At 39.7% G+C, this 14,179-nt stretch overlaps 1 protein-coding gene across 8 annotated transcripts in view; it reads right to left on the reverse strand.

Moving 5' to 3' along the window:
• The window catches only part of PCDH7 (protocadherin 7), a 481,200-nt gene that overhangs the window by 127,952 nt on the left and 339,069 nt on the right, over nucleotides 1–14,179 (reverse strand). For 2 of the 8 annotated variants that reach the window (XM_078394028.1, XM_078394029.1), the window contains one exon: nucleotides 611–718. The exons of the other annotated variants lie outside the window; for them this stretch is intronic. In XM_078394028.1, coding sequence (XP_078250154.1) covers nucleotides 611–718 — 108 coding nt within the window. The remainder of the gene's footprint in view (nucleotides 1–610; nucleotides 719–14,179) is intronic. 8 annotated transcript variants of the gene reach the window in all.

The following is a 14,179-nucleotide window of genomic DNA, read 5'->3' on the forward strand; positions in this document are numbered from 1 at the left end:
TGTGCTCAAACCAGCTATTTGGAATCTCAAACAATTCCAAGAATGAACAATTCTTGTTTCAATACTTTTGTCCCTCCTCTGCCTCCTGCTGCCTATATTCCAAATTGGTATCCACAGAAGGATGTGAACATTTGAAGCCTGCTTGGATTATGGTGCTCTTTTATTACATCCATGTGCTACAAATGAGAAGACACCTGGGGAGGCACTCTAGCTCATTGTCAAGGATGCGTACTTTGTGTACAGAAGCTGGACCACTTTAGGTCCTACTTCTCAAGTTATGGCTGGAATCTTTTGCCCCTTAAACGCCAGTCTGCCCACATCAGTGTAAACAACACTAAGATGGACGAATGAGTTGACTCAGTAAGCAACTTCCTGTGCTCCTGTTCATGTGGGGAGAATCTGAGTAACAAACCTCCATAAAACCCAGAGCCACCCAATTAAGCTGACACATGAAGGGAGATTCATGGCCAATGAAAGGAAGTGCTTCATCCAGGGCACAGAATTCCTTCTGACAAGACATGGCAATGACTGAGTTAAATCGCTTTAAAAGAGGATTAGTTACATTTACAGAAGATATAGCATGTGTTGGGAAGGGATACTTATAGATTACCTCTAGTATTGAAGATAGCGTTGCTGTCAATGCCTGTTGCCAAGATAAAATAGCAAGAGAGGGTTAGTGCTGCCATGTCTTGCTTCTGGGACTCCCATGGACTTGCCACTGTAAAGAAACAGGATACGGAACTAGATAGGCATTTGGCCTGATAACAGGGCAACGTCTTGCATTCTAACATGACAAACAGAGGACAATCTAGATTCAGTTTAAAAACCTTCAGTTTTAAGGCCCAGAAGACCTGTAACTAGCAGTTTTGGTGCTCAGGGCCCTGCTGCCCTATTGGTTAAGCCTGAGTTAAGTGAAATTAGCATGTGTAGGGAGAAGAGGAGGAATGGGGAGGACCACTTAAGTCTGAGCATAGGATGACTATTATGGTTCTGTGCTCAGTCTGTCTGTTTTGTGTTTCCTTCTGCTTGTGGAGGAATGGCAGTAGCTGAAACGTACGTTCGGGACAGGCAGGTTAATGCCTTTCCAGCAGAAAATACTAGCAGCTGGGTTTGTATCCTTCCAGCAGTCAATGTTTGCATGCTTTAAATTATGTACCCTGGTTCAATATCTCAGTTGCCCTACCACTGTTACAGCTGTGAGTTGTAGTGCTGGAAAAGTACTCAACATTTCTGACTAAGTGGCCCTATCTGAGAATGTTGAATTGCTGTTTGCAAAGATGCTGCAGGGCTCAAAGTTGTGGGGAAAGGTACAATCATCTTCAAACATGCTTATAATCTCCCTTCAGATCTCCCTGGTCAATCTGAGATAGCTGAGAGTAGATGGTGAAAAGAGTATACTATCCCTTTCTGGATATATCAATAAAGCTAAGACAGCTTTGTAGACTCATATAAGTTTTTCCTCAGGTGTTGGTGTTTCAAGAAGCCATTTCATGATATTGCTTGTCTGCCCTGCATAAGTAACATGGCAAACATGACTAAGAGATAAAGACTTTTAAAATACCTTGTGCAATAGTAGAGAGATGGTGTTTTGTAATGCTTGTGAATTACATAAAGGAGAAGGACAGATCTGTGTGAATGATGGTGCCGATTAGAGTAGGCTTTGAGCTCCTTCCTCCATCTATTTTCTTAGCAGAGCCTTGGAGCAGTCTGGCTCTAACATTGTACAAGGTATTCTCAAGTCACTTCAAAACAACAACATCTGAGTGCCTCTCAGCAGAGAAACTGCAGTAGCGCTGACTGATTCTTCACTTGTCTTTGCAGAATCATGTCAAAATGAAATCCAAACTGCTATTGCCACTCTGATGCTTCTGTTTTCTCCTGTCTAAAACCTGTGCAAGAGCAAAAAAGGCACCTGAGAGCAGAGTAAAAGCAATGTATGCATGAATGAGAAAATCCAGCATATTTATTAGATTAACACAGAGAAAGAAAGAGAAACTTGATTGTATTCTTTATATCAAAAAAACACTGAGGGCTGAAGCAACAAAGAGTCTTCTGGCATCTTTCAGTGTTATTTGGCTTGTGCTTCTGGGAACTATAGCCCAGTTCTTCATATGTATCGGTATTTGTTCTGCCAAATAAAGCTTGTTAGTTAAAGGCACCACAAGACTATGCTATTTTTGCTGCAACTGATTCACATGGCTACCTCCTTGAAAGGTTTTCATTCATGCAGTAGCTGAGTCACATGATATTCAAGTCATTATGGTTCTTCCATATCACCAAATAAGGGGGGGGGGGAACCACTCTTTTCTACAATCTCAGTCTCAAAATAGAGGGTACAACTTGGTTAAATAGTTGACATAATTCTATTCTCCGAGAAGGTTTAGATTTTGGGCATACATAACTAGTGATAGAATTACTACAGAATTCTAAAAACTAGAATGAAATAGACAATGCCTAGGAGATACTGTGGCTCTGTTCAAGTGTTTCTGAAGCATGTTATTATAAATACTGTATACAAAGAGGGGAATGGACTAGTCCCCCCCTCTTTCACCACTTCATTCTCATCATGTCTGAAGAAAAGAACCCATGGAGCTTCACCACATAAACAAGAACATGGGAAAATATGGGGCTTTGCTTATGTGAAAAGTCTCCATGGGCATAAAAGATGCTTTTCTCTTCAGAAATGTCACATTTCCTCAAGCAAAGCAACAACAGAGATGAGGGAAGAGGCTGCATGCTCCACTCCTTGCATGTTTAAAGATGACCTGGGATCTCATCCTCTTTTAAATCATAAAACCTGTCAGCATTCTAGAGTAGGCCAAACACATGGGACAGAATGTTGGGGTTGGAAACCTTATATTGCTCCTTTTCTATACTTGCCTCAGATTAGAAAAGGTTTGGAAATTTTTGTTGGCAGCCAGGAATAGATACATTTCACTAAACAGACAAAGTTAGAAATGAACACATTAATTGGGAGGCAGTAATTACAAATGCAATTGCTGCTGCAGACACAAGTTTATGGGACATTAATATTACACAGCAAATCATGTCAAGAACTCTTAGTATCTGGATAACAGTTTAGCCATTTTTAAAAATCCCATGTGTACACAAAACCAAACAACAACAATTGCTAGCATGATTTGCAAAAACAGTACCAAATTAATGAAGTGGCTGGGGTAAAAACTGCACTACACAGAAAGCACACACTATATATATATATATATATATATATATATATATATATATATATATATATATATATATATATATATATATATATATATATATATATATATATATATATATGTATTTTTAAAAAATTAGGTGACTGTGTGCTCAGTAATCCACATCTGCTAATCTGCTTTGTAGAATGTTTATGCGTGAACAGATTGCCAACTGGCTAAAACAAGTCTTCCAGCAGAAACTTGAACAAAACAGAACAGATGCTTCTCTAAGAGTGCTGGAGCTTGGCCTCAGCGATTCGTATTGCCAAATCTACTGTTCTATTTTTTAAAAAATAATCATTTTATTTTATCTTATGACTTGAAATAATTTATGGTAATACTGAAGGCCACACACTGAAACTGGATATAGAGACAAATTCGGTTTCATCATAAATGTACATATCAGATCTCCCAGAATTTGCGGGTATTTCACAATATGTGCGTTGGTATATATATGCCTAATACTGAATTAGATTGAATTGGATGTAAGAAAGAAAAGGGATAATCTCCCACAGTTGAATAACAAAATCCAGTTTCAACATCCACAACAGCCACAAATTAGTGAACCATCTCTAATGCTGTGAAAGGATGTGTAACAAGAATTTTGGGTAAGAAGGCACAGTTAGAAATGATCTACATTTTGTTGATTTCAGCTACAGTTCTAACATAAAAAAATGGAAGAATAATTTGCCTCAAGCAGTCTAAGAATGGCTAAATAAGACATAAAACATATGAAGGTTATTAGACTTAACCTATATTATATGGTTCAGAAAAGGAAAAATCAAATCTAATAGAAGACATTAGTCAGCTTCGTTCTGGTCTCAGTATACTGCCTGAAAGAGATACTCAGATGAAAGCTGTATTTTCCTCTGTTGCATCCAAAGAACCATAGGCCTTCTTTTCCAATCCTAATGTGGTGATCTACCTGTACTCCAAGCTCAGCAACACATGAGTGAAATAGTTTGCTGGGAACACCATTATATACTGACATACCTGTGTATTCCTGCCTACTTTCAATGCTGCTGAATTGCTTCAAGAGGAGTCAGCAGTTTACAGACTGAATGACAGGGAAAATGGATTGTCTAGTGCAGTGGTCCCCAACCTTGGGCCTCCAGATGTTCTTGGACTACAACACCCAGAAGCCTTCACCACCACCTCTGCTGCCCAGGATTTCTGGGAGTTGAAGTCCAAGAACATCTGGAGGCCCAAGGTTGGGGACCGCTGGTCTAGTGGGAATAACTGTGAATCCCCTTTATGTCTCATAAATGCACCCACCCATCCAGGCAGAATAAACTCAAGACTGTAGGTATATGCAGGACAGTTTGTGTATGCTTTAATTCTGCCAGAGCTCCACAAATATACTCACAGAATTCAGCATCCTGAGAATCTCAGTGTTGACTGATTTTTTTTAAACAACAGATTTTTATAATTTAATTCATTACAAAAATAAATGTGGTGAGTAAATACTGAGCTCTGAGAAGTAATTGAATAGTAGTTGGTAAAAGGCAGATAAAGGGAAAGAGATACAGCCTGTGCTGGATGCAGTTGCATTTCTTCTAAAAACACAGATTTGCAGCTTGGGAGTGCTCCTGGTTTTGTCTCTTGAATCTGGAGGCCCAAGTTTCAGTGGTGGTCAGGACAGCCTTTGCACAGTTAAAGCTAAAATACCAGTAGCGCCTGTTCCTGCAGAGGTCTGATCTAGCTATGACACACTCTTATGTGGGGCAGCCTATGTAAAGTGTTTGGAAACTTCAATGAATCCAAAATACAGCAGCCAGATTGTTAACTGGAGCTAGTTACAGCTCTTTCCAGATTTTGGAACTCCCTCCTGTTGGATGCCAGTCTTTGCTAGCTGTCCACAAGCAGGCAAATGCCTTTTTCTTCAGGAATGTTTGCCCTTAACTGACTGGCTACTTGGGTGGGGTTATAAATGGATGGTGATGCCTTACTGCTTTGAATGTGTTTTTAGTGTTGCTTTGATTTACCATATTTTAATGTGGCATTGTTTTGTCCTTTTTAACTATATGTATACTTACTGATTTTAGCTTTAAATAATATATTTAAATGACATAAGCAACCCTGGATCCTTTTTAAGGAGAAAGGTGTGGTAAAGATATAAACAAAGGAAGAAAGAAATGAGATTTGATGCCTTTACACAGCTACATGCCTCTCCTGATTAGAAAAGATTACAAATACAAAAAAAGGAAAAGAAAAGAAAGGGAAAAAGAAAGATTATGAACATAATATTGCCAGATTTTTGTAAGTTGTTGGATCTAGCTTTTCCAGATATAGAATGTCTGCCTTTCTTTTTGTTTTCATTGTGGAGTACAGACTACAGGAAACTGCTGATCCTTGCAGAGAGACAGTTACTTAGGAGTAATTAGTTTGATCAATTGAGTATTTTCAGAAGGATCTCCCAGAAGGGAGAGGTGTCCCTGAAGAACAACAGAAAACATATCTGGTTGTTATACTGTTGTACATGGCAAGAATTAGGCCTGTGGCATTTCCAGAACTTGAAAACGTGAGCCAGCCCTACCATGACACAGAGAAAGGTGCCCGCACCACATAGCAAATGCTAGGGGGAATAACAGCAGTCTCCTGGTAATTCCTCATAAACTGTAGATTCCTCCTTGCTTAAAGACAGAGCTGTGTCTAAATAGCCTGCAACAGAGCGACTGTTTAGAGTGAGCAGAAGTCTCACTCTAAACTAGCCTGCTGCCTCAGATACGATGCGAGCAAGATTGCTCCTGGCAAAGGATATTAACTGGCCAGTGAACTTCATGGTCATACATAGCAAGATTTTATTTTATTTTATTTTAATCACAAAACTGAAGACCAGTGAGATTTTTTTAAAGGTTTACTGGAGGGGGAAAGGGGTGGATATCTGAGCAAGTCTGCAAGAGAAAGGTTGTAAATGTGGAAAGTATAATGAAACCTGGTCAATTTAAGAGCCATGTAGGGAATGCCTCTGTTCCATGAGCTTTATTCAGGTGCTATTAATCTGTCTCCCTGCATTCTCCATCCATGGGGACTATGTCCGAAGAGGAAAGGTTCATGTTCCAACATATACTTTCTGTCCAGATTTCTAGAATTTTGCTAGCATGGCGATCCTGAACATGAGCAGGAGCCTTTCCTCCATAGATACACCATTCTCTACATGGAAAGGGAGAGAGAGGAGAGAGGAGAGCTGAGGCATTTCCTCGTAAGTATGCTAAAAAAAATCCCACCTTGTTATATGATGCTTTGTTGCGCTACAATAAAAGTGAAGACGTGAACTAGCCCCTGCCTTCTTCATGGTCTGAACTCAAGGATTATGTTTCTACTGGATGGGGTTATACTCCCCTGAAAGTCAATCCTGAGCCTGGATGCACAGGTTTCAACAGAGTCCAAGATCAACATAGTAAAGGCATATGTTTCAGCTGCACCTGTTCTCTTGAAATGTCTGATCTGGTTATAGTGGCATATGCCTTAGGTACATACTACCTAGATTATGGCTACACACTCTGGATGGGGTTGCCTTTGAACACTATTCGGAACTGCTGACTGGTGCTGGTTACAGAAAGTATATAACTCCTCTATTTTGACAGCTTCACTGGCTGCTGGTCTGTCTCTCAGTGCAATTTAAAATGCTAGTAATTGCCAATAAAGCCATACACAACTTGGATTCAAGCTATTTTAAGGACTGTGCAATCCCGTTTAAATTATCCTGGCTTTTTAAGATCTTTTGGGGAGGCCCTTCTCTTAGTCCCAGCACTCTCACGAGCTTGTTTGGTAAGGAAGTGACAGAAGGCCTTTTTACTGGTTGCGCCAAGTTTATGGAATGTTTGCCCTTCCTTCAGCCTGCAAAGATTTTCATTTTTTCTTAGATCTTTAAATTGACATGGGCAACTGAGGGCATTAGAGGTAGTTGTGCTTACTGATACGGGCAGTGGTGGAGGTGGAGGTTTTTAAGTGGTTTTAAATAGTGGTTTTAATATCCCTGCTTCTATAACTAATTTTAAATTTTAAAATATTATATTTTACTGTGTTTTTAGCTGTGTTTATTATTGATTGTGAACTGTCTTGAGTTCCAGTGGGGAGAAATTTGGCATAGTACATAAGTAAATGTGGTCAGACTCAATTTTAGATGCAAGTGGCTACTGAGAAGCTCAGGTTTGTACAAATTTACACATGAAATCTATTTTTATTTGGTTGCAGTTGTCTTAATTTAACACACACATATAATACATCACTGACTGATGAAAAGAATTAAGTAGAGACATTAAGGGGAAGCAATGATTAGTTCCTCAAAGGGTTGAACTTTTTCTTTTCTTTTCTTTTCTTTTTTTGGATATCACATACTTTATAACCAATAACACCAACAACAGACCCTACCTGGTAAATGGCCTTTTCCTCCCTTCCCCCCCCCCAAGTGCTGTTCACAGATACTGTGAAATGAGAACCCAGTAGAGAAAGCTAAATAATTATATATACACATTTAATGGGAGGTAATGTAGCCTGAAAAAAAAAAAGGGGGGGGACTCCTTCATATTCTGACTATTTATAACTCAAAATGACAGGAAATACTTGTGCCAAATAATTCCTCCAACACAGGCCAACAGCTTAATAGTCAGAGTAGGAGGCTGTGATGTGCTGCCAGGGAAATGAAACAACCCACTCTAACCACACAAAGTATGCATGATCCTCCAGGCCTAAGATACAGAATTAATGGAACCATGAAAGCATGTATGGCTCTCAAGTCATTTGAAGCTTTTTGAACTAAAGCTTGAAATAAAAGCTTGAATTAAAGATCTCGTTTTGCTAGGAGGGGCAACTTGCTTTTGTGTGGGGAAGAGCACTGTGAACATGATGCTAAGCGAAAAGCTTGCATTTCAGGTTATAACTGCCCTGCCTCCCACTCATGGGAGATTGCTGGCCAGTTGTGTAGCAACATAAATTACTGTCTACCTACAGTGTCTAACTCTGGGGTTCAAAACTGGGACTTAATAATATACCACTGACAGGGCGGTATTCAGTCATATACATTTAAAATAATGTTTTCTGAATATGTTGCATAGATCACTGATGTAGAGCACCTGGCTGTGGAGTCAGGGAATAAGAGTTCCATTTCTACTGTGCCTTCTGGGGAAACAGCAGCCTGTGTGGTCTGGGCAAGCTGCAGAGTGCCACCAGAAGAAGCAAATGATAAATCCGCTCTGAGTATTTTCTACCTAGAAAACCCATAGGTTAGATGGCACACAACTGCAAAAACTCCATGTATGTGGAAAATGAAGCACTCTGCATAGAATAATTCTGTGTGCTTTTCACAAACACAACAAATAAATAACCACCCAGGAAAAAAATGTATCTAATGGGAGATTCAGCTTGGCAGCTATTCTTTTTTTCCTTTCTTGCTGGTTTAATCATTACCATGCAACACAGAGTTTATTGTTTTGTATTTATTTATTTATTGTGAATGTTATACATCTTCTCTAATCCTTGAGGCCTAATTCTGGGAAATGTAAAATTCCTTTCCAACTCTCTGTAAACATATCCCATTATTTCCAAATGGCTAAATTATCCATTAGTCTCAGGAAGTTACAGTGCAGCTATGTCCAGCTACAATTTTCCCCATAGCATAATTAACTCAAAGTGCTTGTGTAGGGAGAATAAAAAGCAACCAATGCTTCTGGTATAAACAGAGCATCAAAACAACATTCGACACTACATGCACACGCATTTCACCCACGCTGACAAACAACGCCGTGTGCTTGCTTTGAAAATCACAACTGAGAACCAGAATCTAGCCAACCCAGGTTAGCAGGATAAGCACTAACAAGTTTGCTGGTTCATAGGAAAAGTAACAGATAATAGTTAACTTGGAATCAGGAAAGGAAGGGCATAATAACTGTCTAAGTGTAGAAAGGGAACACAGTAGGCTCCTTGACTCCTAGTTCTCACGGCATAGATTGTGCCACATATATCTACCACAGTAAATATGTAAACCTTTAGGATGCCACAGGATTTTTCCTAGTTTCAGCAGACTGATATGGCTTCCTTTCCGGAACCGGTGTGGACAGGACAACTGTTCTGTGTCCCTTGTTGGATCCCATTAAAATTCCATGTATTGAGATGAGCCAATGGCTATTATTTCCTGAGCAGCAGGGGAGGCCTATCCATGTTTCCAGCTGCAAGGGATTTTAAACTAACAGTAGCAGGTCCAGAATGAAAAGTAGAATGGCTACAATTGCTATACAGAGGCTTGCCTTTTGTACATGTTGACAGCTGCTCATGTGCATCTATGCATGAATGCAGACTGATGAGAGTAAGTAGCTTGTCAGTGGTGTGTGAAGCTTCTTAAGAGGGCAAATTCTTTCTCTGGTTCTGTGCTTCACTGCCCTAGTTTCACACAGAGTTGCTTCTCAACTAGCCAGCACTCTTTTTTTAATCTGGCCTGTAACATGCTGTTTTTTTGTTTGTTTGTTTCACTTTACATAAAACAATTTTATCCACCTTTCCTTAAGAAGGCCAACAGCAGTTTAAAACATTGCATAACCTGGTGCCAAACACACACACATGGACCAAATGCTTAAAAGAACATAGCAGCTGAAGAAGGGTGCTTCATACTGAGTCAGACCCAGGTCCACATGGCCCAATGTTTTCAACACTATCTGACAGAAGTTCTATGGAGTGTCAGGAAAGTTCTACCTCAAGATGCAGTCAACAAGGTACAGAGTTATGCCCCACCCTAAAATTTGAAGAGACATGACTGGCAACCCATTGTCTAACAAGACTGGATTGCCTTTTCCTAATTCTTTCTGGACTATGTAAGATACTGTAAATGGGCACTCAATTTCACCACCTTGGACTCTCTTCACATCAGCCATGAGGACTTCTGAGGTGACTACAGACTGAAGAAACATTTATTCACCTGGTGAAATTATTAATTTGACTAATTTGGCTATAACTGGCTCATTCTACCTGGTGAATAAACTAAATTATAACCCCAAGCAACAGAGGCTGCTGTGTCTCTGTGTTGTATTTTCCCTCCTGCCCTTCTAGTTCAGAAGAAACTTCATAATTTAGGAGCAAGCAATGGGATGGTATGGACTGGGGATACAGTAGCAAATCCTTTGTTTGGAGCTTGGGTTGGAAAATTTCAACCATGGTTGAAGGGAGGATGCTTGGAACCACACATCACAGCTGGTTTTACGACTTTAGTCTGAACTCGCTTCATACAAGCAGACTCAGCACAGACATCTGCCATGAATTTTTGGGACTCTGCCCTACAATTTTTCTGCACTATCCATGAAGGGTGGTGCCTAGCCTGAAGAAGTGGGATTTTACCCACAAAAGTTTGAAATCTGTGTCATTTCTTAAATGGTCTAATAAAGGTATCACCTTGTTCTTGCATTTGTATAATCTTGAACCAAACAGCCATTTCTGAATTCTCTCAACATTGAGAGAGACATTTCAGTCCACACTACCAGAAGGAGACTCTGAAACATACATCTCTGACCTCAGTCTGCAGCCCTCAGTTGGGGGGATGTTTAAAAAAAGTTTCTGGCACACAGATTTGGCCACAAATTTTGGAATTTCCTTTCCCTGCACCATCCTGTGGAGTTCACTAAACTGTAAGCTCCTCAAGCCTTGGACCTGTTTGGGGTTTTTGTTATTGTTCTCTCACTCTATAAAGCACATATTCTCAATATTTTAATACATAGCAGAGATTTTAAAATATGTCAGTATGCTGCTTTTCAATCTCTGCATCTGAAGAATGTTTTTTTCTCCTTTGAAGAAAAGTGTACTTCATTACTTGCAACAGATGTTTGGATTACATGTGTGTGAACAAATTTACATTTCTACAGTACAAGTCAGGAGCTTTAGAAGACAATGTGCAAACAAGAATAGGTTGCCCATAAACAGTATGTGGTAGACACAGAGGTAATATAATAGGAACCTCCTCTAACTTTTTCCTAGGGAATAAAATTGCGGGTTGCCATTGCCTTCTTCTCGGGATATTGTGAGACCTCTTAGTCTCGCGTGAGTGACCCAGGAGGAGAAGGGGGAATAAATGGCTATTTAAGGGCTGTTCCCCCCTCTCTCCAAGCCTTTACAAAAGTGAAGTCAGTAAATAGTCAGAGATAACTATTTTGCACTCCTTTACAGTTCACATGTTTTTTTTCCTTATCACTTGCTAGAATGAGATTCAATTCTTCAGAGAAAAAACCTCTGGTTTACGAATGTGATATTTTTTCCTTCTCTATCTACAATTCAAAAAGGCAGGAAATGGCCTGATATTTTTGCACAATATCATGCCCACATTGCCAACAGGAAAAAGAATGTCAGACTTGACACAATATGGTCCACAGGATACCCTCTTGTGCTCACTACCATTCACTAAGAGACACCAAGCAGGGGGAAATCCCAGAACCTGACTCCTTTTTTCTCAAACAAATATGAAGCAATTGTCATTGCTGTTTTTCAACAAGTTATCTAGGCTTCTATTGCTAGGCCATTTACTTTTTTCTTGGTTGGTAGAAGGGAGGCTAGCCTTGGTTATTATGACTAATCAACCCACCCTACTGTTATAGAGACTAGCCAACGTTCATGACAAGCTTTAAAATGATTAAAACCTTTGGGTCCACCAAGCCAAAGAATGCACAAGCTGTTTCTTAGCTGGCTTGATGGTTATTGACCCCATCATCACCCAATTATAGACCCACAAAAGCTGTTTGTTGAGTTGGAATCTAAATCTTCAGTTCTTTCATCTTCAGAATGGCAAAAGTATTCTTCTCTCCTTCTGAGAGGGTGCAGTACTTTCTGGTGCTCTCAATAAGTAAAGAGAAGAACTATTTTCTGCACAATGTATTTATTTATTTATTTGCAATATTTTTTAAACTGTGCCATTACCTGAGTGGTGTACGTACAACAATATTAAAACTTTGAAAATATTAAAACCATTAAAAGTAGGAAATATTATAATACCCTATATTAAAAACAGTCATTAAAACACTAAAATTAATAAATCTTGCTGCTCATATGGCCAATTAAAGAATAGTATTTAATTAAAATGCTGGCTAAACAGAAAGGTTTTTGCCTGGTGCTGAAAAGCCAAAAGTGTTGGAGCCAGGCGGATCTCTATAGGGAGGGTGTTCCAAAGTTGGGTGGGACAACAGTCAAGAAGGCCCTATTTCGGCATGCCACCCCCCCTCACCTCTTTCAGGGATGGCACCTTCAGAAGGGCCTCCTGGCCTGATCTTAAAGGATGGGTAGGCTCGCATGGAAGAAGGCAGTACTTTAGGTAACCAGGTCCTAAGCCGTTTAGGGCTTTATATGTCAAAGTAAGCACTTTGAATTGGGCCCGAGCAGCAACTGGCAGCCAGTGTACATTTTTCAGAACCAGTGGTATAGGAGTCTGTGCAGCGGCACCACTTACCAGCCGCGCAGCCCAGTTCTGTGCCAGTTGCAGTCGCCGGACCATCTTCAAAGACTGCCCCACGTATAGCGCATTGTAGTAGTCCAGTCTGGTTGTTACCAGTGCATGTGTGACTGTTGCCAATTAACCAAATTCTGAAAATACAGCAGTTTCTAATGGAAGTAAACTTTTGACCGAAATAACACCAATTGTGTAACAAGGTAGTGTCTGTTGTTTTGTTCCATGGAGTGTTAAGTATGAGAAGCATGAGTGGGTGGATGTCCATTTTAAAAATATGACCATCATTAGCTGCTCACTATGCATGTGTGAGCTTTGCTTCTCAAAAAGAAATTACATCAGTTCTGCAGAGAGGCCTTTTTCATAAACTTTTTCATAACAACATAAAATATTTTTTTCTTTTCTTACTCCTGTTGATGGATACTGTTGACTCCCACATTAGCAGTCCGGCGAATCCACTCGAGGCCTTAGTCTGCACTTTACAGGAAGTATCAAACATAGTGTAGTGAATTCAAAATGCATTTCAGAATCCTAGATAACTGGCTGATATGGATTCACTGTACCTTTGAAATCAGATGCTCAACCTCCACTGACTCACTAGGGGGTTTCCAAATTCCTTATTGAGGTGTGCTGTAAAATCAAGACAGTATAAACAAGTAGGAAAGAATAATTTAGCCAGTATTCTTTACATATCTTTTCCTAAGAGATTAATATACTGAGAGGACAGCATTTGGCTTAATGGGTCAAAGTTATGTAGGCTTCTTTTTAGCATGGAGCTTTGAGGTTCAGAGACAATTCTGGCATCTAACTGAAATATTCACAGATTCATGTAAATCAAGGCTTAAAGAATGCTGGTTTTATCCTCCGCAGGTATCACGAGAAATAATGATATTGATATGTACTGTACATAATGAAGGTCATCTGCATCAGTACTGACTGTACCAAACACAACCCATGCTACTCGTTATATCAGTGAGTAAGGAGAACACCATTAACATTTTATCATTACTGCCTTTATTGATTGAGTGACCACTTGAGAGATAGCCACAACAATACTTTTTATTATATTTACCGTAAAATGGTTCTGAGAACAAGCTCTTAACATATTTGAATCGATGAAGATAAAAATAGAAGAATCTGAAAGAAACTTTCCTTGTCCCAAATCTACTGAAATGGATTAAGTCTCAGATATGATGCAACTGGCATTCATCCATATTCAATCTGATACAGCTAATATATAGCAAAGGAAAAAAAGTTTATGTAACTAAAAAAAATAAAACACTCATCCTTATCTTTGTTCACCTGCGTGGGCAGTAGCCTGTGAACTACCTGCTTCCTACCATTTTCCAGGAGATTATTTCCAGGTCTCTTTGTTGTCTCATGTGCACGGCCTCTCAACACTTCCTTCCCATAGAAGAAGACCAACAATACCTGGCTACAGACCAATACGGGCTGTGTATACCACAAACCATGGCTTCATATCATAGCAGGACAGACTTCTGGCTGTGTTGCTCTTTCATGCCCCCCAAATTATAAGCAT

This window comes from Pogona vitticeps, chromosome 5 (assembly GCF_051106095.1).
Source record: "Pogona vitticeps strain Pit_001003342236 chromosome 5, PviZW2.1, whole genome shotgun sequence".
NCBI classification, from domain to species: Eukaryota; Metazoa; Chordata; class Lepidosauria; order Squamata; family Agamidae; genus Pogona; species Pogona vitticeps.